This window comes from Notothenia rossii, assembly GCF_949606895.1.
Source record: "Notothenia rossii genome assembly, chromosome: 6".
In the NCBI taxonomy this organism is placed as follows: Eukaryota; Metazoa; Chordata; class Actinopteri; order Perciformes; family Nototheniidae; genus Notothenia; species Notothenia rossii.
Genome location: NC_136909.1, coordinates 54546551 through 54562083, shown reverse-complemented (window position 1 = coordinate 54562083; position 15533 = coordinate 54546551). Strand labels below are relative to the sequence as shown.

Sequence of the window (15533 nt, the reverse complement as noted above, 5' to 3'; positions counted from 1 at the left end):
ATAAATATTGTATTCATTGAACTGAAATCTCCTAATTCTGAACAGGATTCCTCAGAGAGATTGGTGTAATTGATCCGTTTCTGTGTTTTCCAGGTCAGCCCATCAACCCTCAGTGCCGTATCTACCCCGAGGAGATGATCCAGACGGGCATCTCGGCCATCGATGGCATGAACAGCATCGCCCGAGGACAGAAGATCCCCATCTTCTCTGCTGCTGGGCTGCCCCACAACGAGGTGAGACCACAGCTTTATTTCATCAGCTTCAGGATCACACCCACCAGTGCCTTATTACCAGCTTCCTGGGAATCTTTTCTGCATGACTTTAAGTACTATCAGAAGTACAGCAGTTCATCTTTTATTTAATACGTGATTTGTCCATTCATGTATTTAGTTCAAATTACAAATGTATGTTTTTACATAGAGTATAAATATAACAAGAAAAACTAAATCCCTAATCAAATGCCTTTTTTAATAAAAGCACATATTTTTAAGGTAATGTAAAAAATACATATAATAATACATATATAATATTATAAACATAATGGAATGTGAAGTGGCTCGGCTTCCCTCTGGAGCTCTTTGGGCTGCAGGCTGCATTATCCGCTGTAAGAATTTCACACCTGATCCTACATATATCCAGGCGGCCAGGTTATGACAAAGAAGAATGTGTGGGGGTTAAAATAGACGATTCTCCAGCATCGATGTGGACTCTTTTCTTTTTTCACTGTCAATCACAGTTCCAACATTTTCACAAGAGTGCAATACTATGAGAATAGTAATAATGCAATCTTTACCTGGAGCTCCTGTGTGATTTGTTGTTAGCTATTTCTATTCATACTCTGGATAACTGGCCAAATGTAGCTGTATGTCGTTATCACTCTGCCACTATGGAATCAAATCCCAGGAAATGTCAAAGTGTAGTGGCTTTCAACAGTCTAACAACTCCAAGCAGCAATCCATCAAACAGCCCTCTCCCTCTCCACTGCTCTGAGCATGCATTATAGTCGACATGAAGACAGCATAATCGGCAGTAGATTGTCACAAGATAACCCCTCAACTAACTCAATGCCTCATTTGCTCAAATGTAAATACAATGCTTTTTTTCATGTGTTCACTTCATAATCATTTATTAAGCTACTGGCTAACTGACAGTAAACTAAGCTTCTTCTAATATTCCTGGAACTGTGCATGCATACATGTTCCCAAGGTCAACAATGAACCTCCATGCTCAAATGGAAATAAATGTTTCAATGTTTCCACTTTGAGGGCCAAAATCTAAAGATAAAAGCTTTCATATCATTTCGTTTTTATTTTTGTGGCTGTCTCAGTGGAAATGCTTAACATTGATGACTCAGCTCCTTCACGTGGGTGAGCTGTCTCCCAGTGTCACATGACAACAATTGGACTTCTGCTTCCTCCTTAGGGTTTTCATGTCTCACAATGGAAATATATTACTCAGTTTTACCATAAAGTATATGATAGTTTTTTTTACAAACTACAATATCATGTTGTTTAAAAGCATTTCAGGTAAATTCAGAATTTCCTAGTGAGTGGCCATATTTAAAGAAGTGAAACATTAATTACACAAAGAAGAAATAACCTGTGTTTATGGGATGTGTGCTTCAAAGCAGCTGTGCCTGTATTTCTCTGGCTTCTGTTCCAGCATCTGTTTCCATCTTGGTGACGTACAGTTTGCTGCACAAAGCTTTATTGTGGTCCAGCAGAAAGCCAACGAGATCAGGTCATACTTTCCAGATAAACACATTTTGTTTGGCACCATACGCTAGTTTAAGTAGGACAGCTTTGGAAATCTTTTCATGGCAAAAAAACAAACAATGGCCCAAAAAAACCAATATTGATTGATTCAATATACTGAAGCACGCCTTCACAAAGGAGGCTTCTTGAGTTGTGGCCCATTGGCTGGGCTAGATGTATTTCTGTTTCACTCGTTCAGTCCTGTACACATCAATGCTAAGGGACTACCGGTACATGTAATGCTGAGCGACTGTCGGTATGGTATTTTTTTCAGGTTTTTTTGTAGTTGTTTTGATATGCACTATGTTTGAGTTATGACAGCTTTTATTTGAAATCCCAATGTTATTCTAAGTTAAATAAATAAGCATTTATTAGCTCATTGGATGTTTTTTTTTAAAAATAAGTATATTTGGGGTTTTACTGTTTTCTTCTCCGAGACAAATGTATTGTTAAAATGTAGCGAAGCCTGAAAACACTGTAAGCTTTTAAGAAAGTAAAGAGAAAAATATATTTAAAAAATGTTTAAATGGTTATTCTTCAGGACTTTGCTGAACTGGACAATTTGAGTGGTTATTGAGAATGCTGAATCCATTTCTCATTTATTCACGATCAAAGTTTTCACCAGAAAGTGGACATATCTGTACCCTCTGTGGGCTGTTTTCGAGTAGGTTTGTGACCATTGGATATAGAGAGCACAAGATCAACATTTGTATCTCTACTGTGGACAATTTTCTTGCAAATAAATAAGCAATCTGTCCAATCCAAATGATCCAGAGTCCCCTAAATCTTCCAAATCGACCACAAATTTGTCAAAATCCGCCCACAGGGAGAACAGATATGGCCACTATCTGGTTAAAACCAGATATGTTCTGATTCAGATTCTGAAAATGTCTGAAATGGACTCGGAATAACCCCCATTCAGGCCAAGCCTTTTTTTTTATACAATTGTCCACATAGGCTATTATGGTAATTAATGGTAATTGATGTAACTTGTGCTAATTGTGAAAATTGCCCAATGTATGCAAGTGAGCATCCAGCAGTTTATATGTGCTGGTGACCCTACTATACATTCCTAACATAAAACGTTGGTGTACTCAAAATGTCCCGGCTTCACAATAGGACTCTGAGCTTGCAACTACAATTTTACAAGTTTTTGTGTTATGAGCGGCAGTCAATCCCACTTAAAAAACCCAAAGTTTCCTACTACAGGGCCGTGTGGTGTCGCGCTAATGATGAGCCGCTTGCATGCCATGGGATGGTGTGAAAACTTGTATCATTGGTTTCATTAAGCACATGTCAGAGAGGTCATGCATGCTGCTCTCCTCTATGGGCCAGGTGCTGGACTCAGGGTGCATGCAGAGGTCAGGCAGAGTTCAGGCAGATCAACCCTGCAGCCATGACTTCATGTGATGAGTGTGAAATTCCTCTTTCATTCCACAAATTCATCAAGTATAACACCAGCTCTTCACTATGCACCAGTTATTAGTTTCACTAAAGCATTGGGTTGTGGTCAGAGATGTCAGAAGTACCCAGATCTTGTACTTAAGTGAAAGTAGAGTATAATACTCAGTTACAAGTAAAAGTCCTGCTAAAGTATAAGCATCCAAGTACACTTAAAGTAGCGACAGTAAAAGTAGTCATTGTGCAGATTGGTCCATTTCAGAATAATATATATGATATGTTTTATAATGATTGATCTTTAAAGTGTTCTCAAAGCTGGTAAAGGTGCAGCTAGTTTGAATGACTTTGTATACTGCAGGGTAGCTTGTGAATTTACTCCAGGTGGAACTAAAGTCTGATTTAACACTTGATTATATTTCACATCATTCATCCACTTCTGTAAAGTCACTAAAGGTATTAAATACATGTAGTGGAGTAGGAGTACAAACTAGCTCAAGTAAAGTACAACTATCTCAAAATTGTGCAATGTGCATGGGTACAGTACCTGAGTAAATCTACTCAGTGGTTTGGTATTTATAGAATACTTTAATCATCTACTGATAATCTAAATGTGTTTCATTGTTAACTTATTACAATACATTGATCTACAAGTAAGTATTGGAATAGTAAACTGACTCCAAGCCCATTGGTTTGTAATGAAGATAATGCCTTCAATATTTATTCCTAAAATAAAATGAAAATATGCAAGGCAAGAAGGCAAACTTATTATTCACATTCCCCCACACATGCATGTTAGTTCTTTGAGTTGACATCCAACATGTACCTAAAGTCTTGACTGTGTTTTCTCAGATCGCTGCTCAGATCTGTCGTCAGGCCGGCCTGGTGCAGAAGTCCAAGGATGTGATGGACTACAGTTCTGACAACTTTGCAATTGTCTTTGCAGCCATGGGGGTAAGCAGACAAACTGCAGCGTTCAGTTGACACTTGTTCAGAGTCCCCCCCCCCCCCCCCCCTCCCATTTGTGACTAATCCTCCTGTAAACCCTGGCAGACACCCTGTCCCTTCTCTCCCACCCTGCTTTCTGTCTTTTATTCACCAGGTGATTTAACCTTTAAGTCCCTCTTGTTACTTCTGCACCTCTGAGCATATCCCCGGCCATGGACACAGGTTACTAATTCAACAGGTCCTTTAACCCTGCCAGACGAGTATCAGGTTCTCTGCTCCTCAGCTGTCCCTCACTCTGCTATAATTCCCTCAATTGTGACAGGTTGACCTCTACCACACACACGCACGCACGCACGCACGCACGCACCACACACAACACACCACACACCACACACACACACAGATTTGCTTCACTTGCTTAGTAATAATCCCCCCTCTTCCTCTACTTCACCAGTTTACATCTGGTTGTGGAGAGTCTGTGTTAATAGGGATTCACACATGGATATACATTTATAAAAAAAACAAATTGAAGGACACAGTGTAACCAGTAACTTCAATGCATCTGTTTATTGGTCAAACAAGTTTCTCTAGACTCCTGATAGTTTTATTCCTACAGTAGGAGCTGTGTGTTTTTATTTTAGACAGTTTATGACAACAAATCTCAGAGTCAAGACATTTGTCAAGAAGTGTAACTATTTTAAAATCATTGCTGGCTATTTTAATAATTATAAGAGCTTTCCATCAAATGTAAAAAAAAAAGTATCCAATGGGAGCTTTTGTTGAATAAAAAAGATTGTATTGAGGTTTTGGGTGAACCTTTTAATGTCTGTAGTCTTATTTTATGGCTTGCTGATTTCCCCCAAAAAAATTGGACGGATTTACTATTTTTAATTTTTGTCATATGAATGTTATTTATGGTGCTGTTTGTTAAAGTTTAACTTGCAAATGATCATTGTCACTAATAACCAGTCTTGGGCAAGTAACTTTTTTGGGGGGGGTCCGAAAACCAGTCAGTTTAACCCTAACCCTAACATGTCACCCATTGAGCATGTTCGGGATGCTCTGGATCGGCGTATACGACGGCGTGTTCCAGTTCCTGACAATATCCATCAACTTCGCACAGCCATTGAAGAGGAGTGGACCAACATTCCACAGGCCACAATCAACAACCTGATCAACTCTATGCGAAGGAGATGTGTTGCACTGCGTGAGGCAAATGGTGGTCACACCAGATACTGACTGGTTTTCGGACTCCCCCAGACCCCCCCAGTAAAGCAAAACTGCACGTTTCATAGTGGCCTTTTATTGTGGCCAGCCTAAGGCACACCTGTGCAATAATCATGCTGTCTAATCAGCATCTTGATATGCCACACCTGTGAGGTGGGATGGATTATCTCGGCAAAGGAGAAGTGCTCACTATCACAGATATTTTCAGATTTGTGAACAATATTTGAGAGAAATGGTTATTTTGTGTATATAGAAAACGTTTTAGATCTTTGAGTTCATCTCATGGAAAATGGGACCAAAAACAAAAGTGTTGCATTTATATTTTTGTTCAGTGTAGTAAAGGTCTTAGTTACCGCAAAAATTAGTTGCGTTACAGTAACGCGTTAGTCCCAACACTGCTGATGACACCTGTGGCATCCCTAGGATTAATCGAATATTCATTTGCAACAGAAAGCTTGACGATTTAGCTGCCAGATCAGCCCAGGGTCCCTGGATACACTTAATTATTTAAAAGCACAGAATCAAAATAACATAAGATTTGACTGAATTATGAATCTCAAAAAGCAGTAGGACTTCACAGTTGGGTCAATTCCCTTCACTCCCTCCATGAACTATTACACTCTCCTGCAACTGGTCAAATCAACAATGCCAACTACAATAATTAACATCATGGTATTTTCAGAGCATCGAATGGACCTGACCCTGTCACCTTCCAGTCTCTGTACCTCGGTGTTGTTGCATGTGATGTCTGAAAAAATCTTCCGATTAGTGAAAATGGTTGAAGATATTTCACTCACGGTGACTCTGTATCGTTAACTTGTATCATTTGTGTGTCAGGTCAACATGGAAACTGCTCGCTTCTTCAAGTCTGATTTTGAGGAGAATGGCTCCATGGACAACGTCTGCCTTTTCCTCAACCTGGCCAACGACCCCACGTAAGATCCAATCAGAAAGGATCTCAATGAGACAGTGTTTAGCTTACTTATTCATTCTGAATGATGTTTTTTACGTTATGTTTATCGTCTTAACATTCTTAAATGTATCGCTAGTCTTTAAAAGACAAGTTGGAAACACAATTAATTCCTCAAGTTGTTGTGAACAATAGAATAACTGATCTTTTTCTGTGACCAATCAGCATCGAGCGTATCATCACCCCTCGTCTGGCGCTCACCTCAGCAGAGTACCTGGCCTATCAGTGTGAGAAGCACGTGCTGGTCATCCTCACCGACATGAGCTCCTACGCTGAGGCTCTCAGAGAGGTAACCACTCATCTGTCTCGCATGCACTTTACAATCTGGAATATTTGTTGTGTGTTTGGTGTAGGCCCTGCTGGAAACCAACAGGAAGGTACCCAATGTGTTTCAGTATTTGTATGTAGTCACAGCTGAACATTTTGTTATGTACCTAAAACTGCATTTAATATCCCAGGCTTGATGTGCTTCAATCCTTAAACATAGAATGTTTAGGACAGGCCTTTTTTTTTTTTTTTTACAAGATATCTCCGACTGTATCTGGCTATGGAAAAACCATATTAATATAAATTACAAACCATTCATATGATCCATCTCAGAGATAGCTCATTTGAACCCCCGGTCAAACTGACACAACTCTCTTTATTCTCCGTCAGCAGAAAGGCTCTTTGGCATACAGCAAACTACAAAGAACAATAAAGAGAAAACGGCATCGATTTAACTGAAAATGGTCTTGTCTAGCTCAGCTATAAACAGAGTTGGTTAGCACGCTAGCATTTTCTCGTACCGACACTTCAATGGCCTCTCCTCTGCTCCACTCTGTGTCAAGAGGAGACACTGTTTTCTGTCTCTTAATTAACAAAGCCCACATGTCCACAATATCCAGTATGATGCTCAGGACTGGCAGCATGTGAACATAACACACCAGTGTGAATTCTCTGCAGCATTAGCACAAAGGTGATGGACTAAGTCAAGTCTTGTGCTCTCTGCTGAAGGGAAGATAATGTGTCCTTTATTCATCCCTTCATTTTTGTCCCGTTGTCTTCTAAAGGAAATGACCCCTGCCAATGTCCTCCTCTCACCTTGTGGCGAGGAGTCAGAACCCCCCCTCACTCCTTTGTGTCTCTGTAATAACCCTTTTATGTTGTACAGTTGGCTGTCTCAAGGCGCTGGCAGCACAATGCAGGTTTTAAATGGTTCATGTGCATACGTCCCTTCTTGCTTTCGCTCTTCATAACCTTGGCAGATGTACACAGTAGCAACATTCAGCTAAGACTTCTTCAGCTTGATGGGTGTTAGAGCAGCTACAAAGAGCCAGGAGGACATTAACATTTATCTTCTGTTCCATTCATGCATGTGAAGGTTGATTTTTGCGTTGATTGTACAGTTCACAAGTATTTAGCCTTCCCATCAACCTTTGGATCCCAGCATGAATGGGGCACATTTTATTTCCCTCTGTTCCTGTTTCACTTGACTTTGGGGACAAGGAATTGCTTTGGTCATTTTTGTAGAAGACCTGAAAACAGAAGGAATCTTTTCAACCTCTTGCGAAACCTACTAGAAGAGTCACTTGACTCCTACAGTAAATGCTTTTGGTTTATTATCTATTCAGCAAGATTATGTTTTACTTTAGATTTAAAAATTAAAAATCTATTATCATGACTGGAAATTAATCAACCTCCCCTTTTTTACAGCCGGTCTACCCAATAGGTCTGGACGGCTAGACTTGTATTTCTATAAACCAAAGTTTACTGTGGGAAATGTGCAAGGTGTTCCTTTAGTGAATATCTCTTCTAGATCAGACCAAAGTGTCTATTCTATTATGGCAGTTTAGCAGTTTACAGTGATTGCATGGAGTATTTAAATAGTGCATACTTGATTTCAGACAACAAAATAAATCTTGGTTTACTGGCAGCCACCATTTTTTGTTTTTTGAAACAACTGTCCCCTGCTGTTTTCATTAACCCATGATAGGTTCGCTGACTAACTTGGACTCAGTTGATAAGCCTACTGCAGTCATCTTCCTACTAGCTGGTGAACAGAGTGCAGCATTTAGCAGCTAAAGAGCCACATATTCTCCTGAAGACTTGATGCAGAGCTAAAAGGGTGAATCTTGGCAAATCATTCATCATTTTGTAGTGGGACAATAGTTTGCCAACATGTTTGCCACAGCACATGATCATGACTCCCCTTTTATTTTCAGCTTGTTCTTGTGTTCTCAAGTAGTCACAGGGGAATTGATGAAAATGTACATGCAGTGTTCCCTTAGCTTTTGTTCTTGCAGCTCTCACTCACCCACCACCCTCTCCTCCCCTTCAGGTTTCTGCTGCCCGAGAGGAAGTGCCCGGCCGTAGAGGTTTCCCCGGCTACATGTACACTGATCTGGCTACCATCTACGAGCGTGCTGGCCGGGTGGAGGGCAGAAACGGCTCCATCACACAGATCCCTATTCTGACCATGCCCAATGACGGTGAGAGGGGATGAGCTTTCTGCTTTGAGTTGGACCAAGATCACATCTTCACAGCTGTCAAAGCAGTGTTTATATATATATATATATATTTTTTTTTTTTTTCAGTATGGTCTTGCAGAAGTCATTCATTTAATTACTGTAGTGGGCTTCTCAAATAGATTGAGGAGACTTTTTTGATGCTTTGCAGTAACCATGGCAACACATATGAAGAGCCTACTTTTAGTTAGTTGAACAGGAGTCCCCCATTCGAGCATTACAGGGAGGTGATTGTCGGCTTTTACTAAACACTGCCACGGTTCCCAAGAGCTCTTTGCTCTTGATTTAGAGTTGAGGTGTTTAAAAGGGGAAGCTGACAGACATTCTGTCCTGTGTGTGTCACATTATTTTATATCTGTGAATGATTTGAATTGTCTCAAAAGAAGGTTCTTCACTGTAAACTTAATTGAGGCTTTATAAAAGTGTTGACAGTGATGAACTGCAGGGATAAAGGCACATTTATATGGGGTATATGTTGTGATGTAATACATTTGTTTGCCTCTAACAGATATCACCCATCCTATCCCTGATCTGACTGGATACATCACAGAGGGGCAGGTGTACGTTGATAGGCAGCTGCACAACAGACAGGTACTCACCAGCTCTTTGTAAAACTGTCTCTTTAAAACAACATTCATCCCACATCCATCTCGATTCCAGGTTGGATGCTTTCAGTGTTAACTTATTTCCAGTATGCCCATGATGTACTGCTCATTTTGCTGTAAATGTACATATATACATGGAGTGATCAATAGTCACTCTCTATAGTGGGGTCAGTTAACGAGGGGAGAATCAATCTTTGGGACTTGAGCATCAACTAATGCAACACCAATTCGATTCTTAGCCGTTTTCCAAACCTTTTAATAAAGCAAACATGGCAAAAAGAATGGATAGAGGACCATAGCCAAGGAATTCATAATGTTCATATATTCTGAGCTTTTTAATGTCAAGATATTTAGATTTTACAACACAAAGTAATCTGAAACTAATAATAATAATATCCACTTCCCCCATAGGTCTTTGTTTTACTTCAATTAGTGGACAGTTTTTCTCTTTGGGAACAGAACCCGTCATGCTTTAGAGTTATAAACGGGAAGAATAAAGTTGCAGAGGAGTCAGTCATTTAGCTGTGGGCTACAACTTGAGAAGTGTTTCTTTGACACATTCTGCATTAATAATACATTAATCACAAAATGTCCTACTGATTTTCAGATCTACCCACCCATTAATGTGTTGCCCTCACTGTCCCGTCTGATGAAGTCAGCCATCGGGGAGGGGATGACCAGGAAGGACCACGCTGACGTTTCAAACCAGCTGGTAACACATCTCACTTGTTGTACATAAATAATGCATCCTGTGACCCGGAGTCAAGGTTTTTCCTTTTAACAGAAATCAGATTTAAACTAAAAGCCGATGATAATATATGGAGGAGAAATTATGTTTAACAAGATTTCTTTTTTCGCCATCGTTTGAAGTGATTTTCACTATAACGTTTTTTTATCTTCCTGTCTACAGTATGCCTGTTATGCCATTGGTAAGGACGTCCAGGCCATGAAGGCTGTGGTGGGAGAAGAAGCCCTCACCTCGGATGATCTGCTCTACCTGGAGTTCCTGCAGAAGTTTGAGAAGAACTTCATTGCTCAGGGTAGGAACAAGCTTAGGGAACCACTCGCATCTTTTCAACCTAATTTTGACCGTGACACTTTGCGAAATTCCGTTTGTGAGAGTGAGAGAGTGAGTGAGTAAGAAATCATTCCAATGTGTACTATAGGACAGTAAAAAAAAAAGTTTAAAAGGGGAGTGATTAGTAAAATATACATAACTAAAAAGAAAGAATGCTAACTAGGTAACATAAGAGAGAGGAGTTTATAAAATAAACAAGTTGGAGTGATTTGTTATTGGTTGTGATCATATTCTAAAGATGTTTGGATCATTGAAAAGTACAGATGTAGCACTGAATTTCGGACTCCAGCTTACAGCTTCCTGCCTATGGCCTGCCAAAGACCAGTATAGAGGAATGTTAAGCCCTCCCACTATTTTCCAAGAGGGCGTTGCCAGATTTTCAATTTCAGGTTTTAACCAGGAGATGGCGCTTCATTCACAAATACAGAAAGACAAGTTTCATGGACTTTCAGTTGTGTTTTGAAGAGCATTTGAACACATCAATATTTTAGATCAATTAAAGTATATCTAATCTTGTAATTCAATAATAAATAGTCTTTATATATTAAATAATCATAATTATAATGTAAATGTTTACATTACACTTCTTTATTTGTTATGCTCATACTTAACCTTTACAATCGTTTGCTTTAATATGCAGTATATTTTTGTGTTTGGTTCCTCCTGCTCCCTTTCGGACACATACTGTATGATTTATTATTATTATTAATATGAAGATATTATTAAGATATGATAAGATGTTACTTTATTGATTGAACATTTTAGTTTAGAATGTGCTGTCCCACGGTAATTCAGAAGGCTCACAGGTCACATTCTGAACATTATTTAAAACAATAGGTGCTTTCACACCGTCTACAGTTTGATTTGTATAGAGGGAGCTCTGTCAGTTTTCGAATTACCCATTTGCTTTCGGGGAGCCCTATTTTTCAGAGCACATCCTGCTACTAAATATGTCACACGCACGCTCTGTTGACTGGCGCAGCAGCGCGGATGCGATCGATTGCTATAAAAACACTCTTCTACTAATACAGACGGTGTCACTATGCCGGCGGATGTGGCCGTTGTTGAAGCCTCTTCAGGCTCCGCATCGGCAGGCCTCTCCCTCGGTGTGGAGCTGTCAAACTCGACCCTAACGCCGCTTACAGCCGGCCAACTAAAAGTTGTTTCCGTTCACGTTGTCATTTTTAGACTCCTTCGCTTCTTTGCTTGTGAATCCAAAAGCTGTGACGCTTGGCTGTTTTCGTTTTGCCATATTTTTTTATTACACAGCCAGAGTTAAAAAAATATCAATATGAACATTTCAAATACCGCGCCGGCATCACCGCCATAACCATAGCAACGTAAGTAAGAATGCAGTGCCGCCACGTACAGATGGCAACACCCAGACATATTCACAAATATAAAACAAATATTCAGAAACTGTAATGAACAATAACTATTATTTATTTCAAGAACTGTTATTTACAGAAACTCAACATTTCTAATCTGTGTGACACAAATATGCACGATTGTTTTGGGCTCCCCCTATTTATCTCAAAGTCAGCCATCAAGGGAGCTCCCTCCCTCTTCGGGGGAGCCAAGCTCCCCCTAGCTCCCCCCCATTTCGAACAGTGTCTGTGGCTGAATGGCCAGCGATTAGGTGCGGCGCATTTATCATAGGTGATCAGAGCTAACTGCCTGCCGTCAGATTTCATTTAAAAAACAGATCTGATTTTAAGACTATTTCTGCGCTCATAAAGAATGATAAGAATAAGAATAATGCGTATTGAACTGGTTTCATTAATTAGTGAGTTTATTTAACACTAGAACCGCCAATCGGGTCAATTTGTGTGATGTGTGTTGTGTGTGTGCAATGTAACTTTTTTTCAATAAAATATTAAAGTCTCCCAGTCCGTGACTTTTCCTGAAAGTGTGTTATGTAGCACCCTATGTTGTTAAAAATTGCATTCTAATAGCGGGATTTGACGGGTTTAGGTAGGCCTATACAAAAACCTCTGGCGGTTCTAGTGTTAAGGTAATTAGGTACAGTAGAAGCCCTTTTTTATCAGTAACGAATTTAGCAGTTGAACATAAAAGTCAACTTACTGAGGGTCACTTGCAATGACAGTGTTGTGTCTAACTGTAAGCTTGTCACTCAGAGTAACCTACCGTTAATTTAGCTGCTGGAGAAGAAAGATCAAGGGGGGAGGGGGGGAGAGAGCTGTGGTTGATGGGCCATTAGTTGTGTAAATACACAGCTGAGAGCTGCCGTTTCATTCAGACTGTTTAAAAAACTGTAACAACGGACTATTTTTCTTAGCGGATGCATGTCAATTTAAATCAATACATACAACTATTTTTTAAATCAATACATACAACTATTTTTTAAATCAATAAAAACATTTTCTAAATCCATAAAAGCATTTAAATTAATATTGGGAGTCATGTCGTTACTTTGTTGAGAATGTGGCCGTGTAATAAGCGGGATAATTTGCAGCGACTTGTTCCTTAAAGGGAAAATAACACCCGTCATGTGTGTGTAGAGGTGTGTGTGGTTAAAACACTTTCATGAAGTGAAGGAATTTCCTTCTATAAAACAGCTGTGGGCAGCAGTGAGTGTCACGGACATGAATTCATAGATCAAGGCAGACTGGTGCACACACTCTCCTGTCCTGCCAGGCGACACGCCCGTTCTAAGCCGTGTCCCTCACTCCTCACCTCTCAAGCATCCCCACAAGTTTATTATGTTGTTACATCGTTTCAGATGTTATGTTTCAGTTGTGCTCTGTCTATGTTCAGTGATGCAAACTTGTCACCTTTCGGCGAAATTCGCCGCTTTGAATCCAAAATAAGTAGTTTGTGTGATTCATGTAGATCTGCAATACAAATATTTTTGGGGTATGGGGGGGGGGGGGCTGGGACCCGGAGTAATCTGCGGCCGTGAGCTGTTATGTGCCATCATGACACGCATGGTGTTCTTTTTTTATATATATAATAATGAAGTACGAGCTGTGTGCTCGAGTCTTCCTGCCTGTCGGCTCTGCTCATGGATGTATAATAAGGCTCTGCTGCTCCGACATGATGGTCTATCTTCAGCAGCTACATTATCTACGGGTGCGTTCGTTAATATTAACTGTGCGTCCGGAGTCACTGTGGCACAGACTGGACCGCTGGTGAACAGCTGTTAGAACGGGCTGTTCAGGTGTTCAGAGCAACTGAAAAGTTTTTCTGTGGAAATATTATTTAAGGAATCGTTGAGCTAGCTAGCTAGCATACATTGTCACTATCTGCTAACGTTAGCTTTAGCCTTCTATTTCTAATAGTCTTTTTCATAGGCTATAAACAGAGGTGGTATAAGTATATATTGTACTTGAGTAAAAGTAGAAGTACTCAGATCTTGTACTTGAGTAAAAGTAGAAGTACTCAGGTCTTGTACTTGAGTAAAAGTAGAAGCACACAGATCTTGTACTAGAGTAAAAGTAGAAGTACTCAAATCTTGTACTTGATTAAAAGTAGAAGCATACAGATCTTGTACTAGAGTAAAAGTAGAAGTACTCAAATCTTGTACTTGAGTAAAAGTAGAAGCACTCAGGTCTTGTACTTGAGTAAAAGTAGAAGCACACAGATCTTGTACTAGAGTAAAAGTAGAAGTACTCAGGTCTTGTACTTGAGTAAAAGTAGAAGTACTCAGATCTTGTAGTTGAGTAAAAGTAATAGTCCCAGAGTGTAGGAATACTCTGTTACAATAAAAGTCCTGCATTCAAAATGTTCCTCAAGTAAAAGTAGAAAAGTATTATCATCGAAATATAGTGAAAGTAGCGACAGTAAAAGTAGTCATTGTGCAGATTGGTCCATTTCAGAATAATAGATATATGTTTTATAATGATTGATCATGAAAGTGTTCTCAAAGCTGGTAAAGGTGCAGCTAGTTTGAATGACTTTGTATACTGCAGGGCAGCTTGTGGATTTACTCCAGGTGGAACTAAAGTCAGATTTAACACTTGATTATATTTCACTTAATTAATCCAGATCTGTGAAGTAACTAAAGGTATTAAATACATGTAGTGGAGTCAAAGTACACCATGTACCTCTGAACTGTAGTGTAGTAGAAGAACAAAGTAGCAAAACATTGAAATACTTAAATAAAGTACAAGTATCTCAAAATTGTGCCCAAGTATAGTACTTGTTGAGTTTATGAACTTAGTTACTTTACACGATGTGGCTATAAAGATAAAAAGACTTAAGCCTTGCACAGAGGCATGAAAATACATTTTCAAAATGCTCAACAGTGCTGCCAAAATTATAAACTGACTGCTACACAATTTAAAATAAATGCTTTTATATATTTCTATTAGATGTGACTCTTTGGCGTTTCTGTTATTATTAACACTGCTGCTTTAGTTGTTCTGACTGCTAAAATCCTCTGTCATTCCGTGGGGTGGGGGAGCCGGGGGCTCGGATCCTTGTCACCTTTTTCATACCTGATGAGTTTGCATCCCTGTATGTTAAAAAGCCTCAGTCACCTTAATTCATGTAATAAAAACATCTCAGGTCAGTAACACTCAAAGCAAAATGTGCAATACCATGTTCAGCTATGTTACTATTTATAATGTTATTGTTGTTACATCAGAAGATGTACATATTGAAATGATTTCTTAACTTAAAGTAGGCTATTTTTTACAATGTGTGTTGGAAGGATTTATTAAATTACAATGAATATTGTCATTGTTGAACGCTTTTAGAGAAGGGTGAACTATAAGCCTGAATTACATAACATTTTATACCTAAAAACATAAAAGCCACAATAAATAAATTACAATTATTCTAGTTATTTTTACTTCCCGTATTGCTTTCAACCCACCAGCTTTTATGGTGTTGTTACATCACTAACTGTAAGCTTGTCACATACAGTCTCTGGTCACTCAGAGTAACCTACTGTTAATTTTGCTGCTGGAGAAGAAAGATCAGGATGGGAGGGGGGGGGGAGAGAGCTGTGGTTGATGGGCCATTAGTTGTGTAAATACACAGCTGAGAGCTGCCGTTTCATTCAGACTGTTTAAAAAACGA

General features: G+C 39.4%; 1 protein-coding gene across 1 annotated transcript in view; it reads left to right on the top strand.

Annotated features, from left to right (window-relative positions):
• The window catches only part of atp6v1ba (ATPase, H+ transporting, lysosomal, V1 subunit B, member a), a 53588-nt gene that overhangs the window by 32092 nt on the left and 5963 nt on the right, over positions 1–15533 (top strand). Inside the window, exons 6-13 of the mRNA XM_079686318.1 lie at positions 94–233; positions 4005–4106; positions 6165–6262; positions 6463–6586; positions 8618–8768; positions 9313–9395; positions 10017–10121; positions 10320–10449. Coding sequence (XP_079542444.1) covers positions 94–233; positions 4005–4106; positions 6165–6262; positions 6463–6586; positions 8618–8768; positions 9313–9395; positions 10017–10121; positions 10320–10449 — 933 coding nt within the window. The remainder of the gene's footprint in view (positions 1–93; positions 234–4004; positions 4107–6164; positions 6263–6462; positions 6587–8617; positions 8769–9312; positions 9396–10016; positions 10122–10319; positions 10450–15533) is intronic.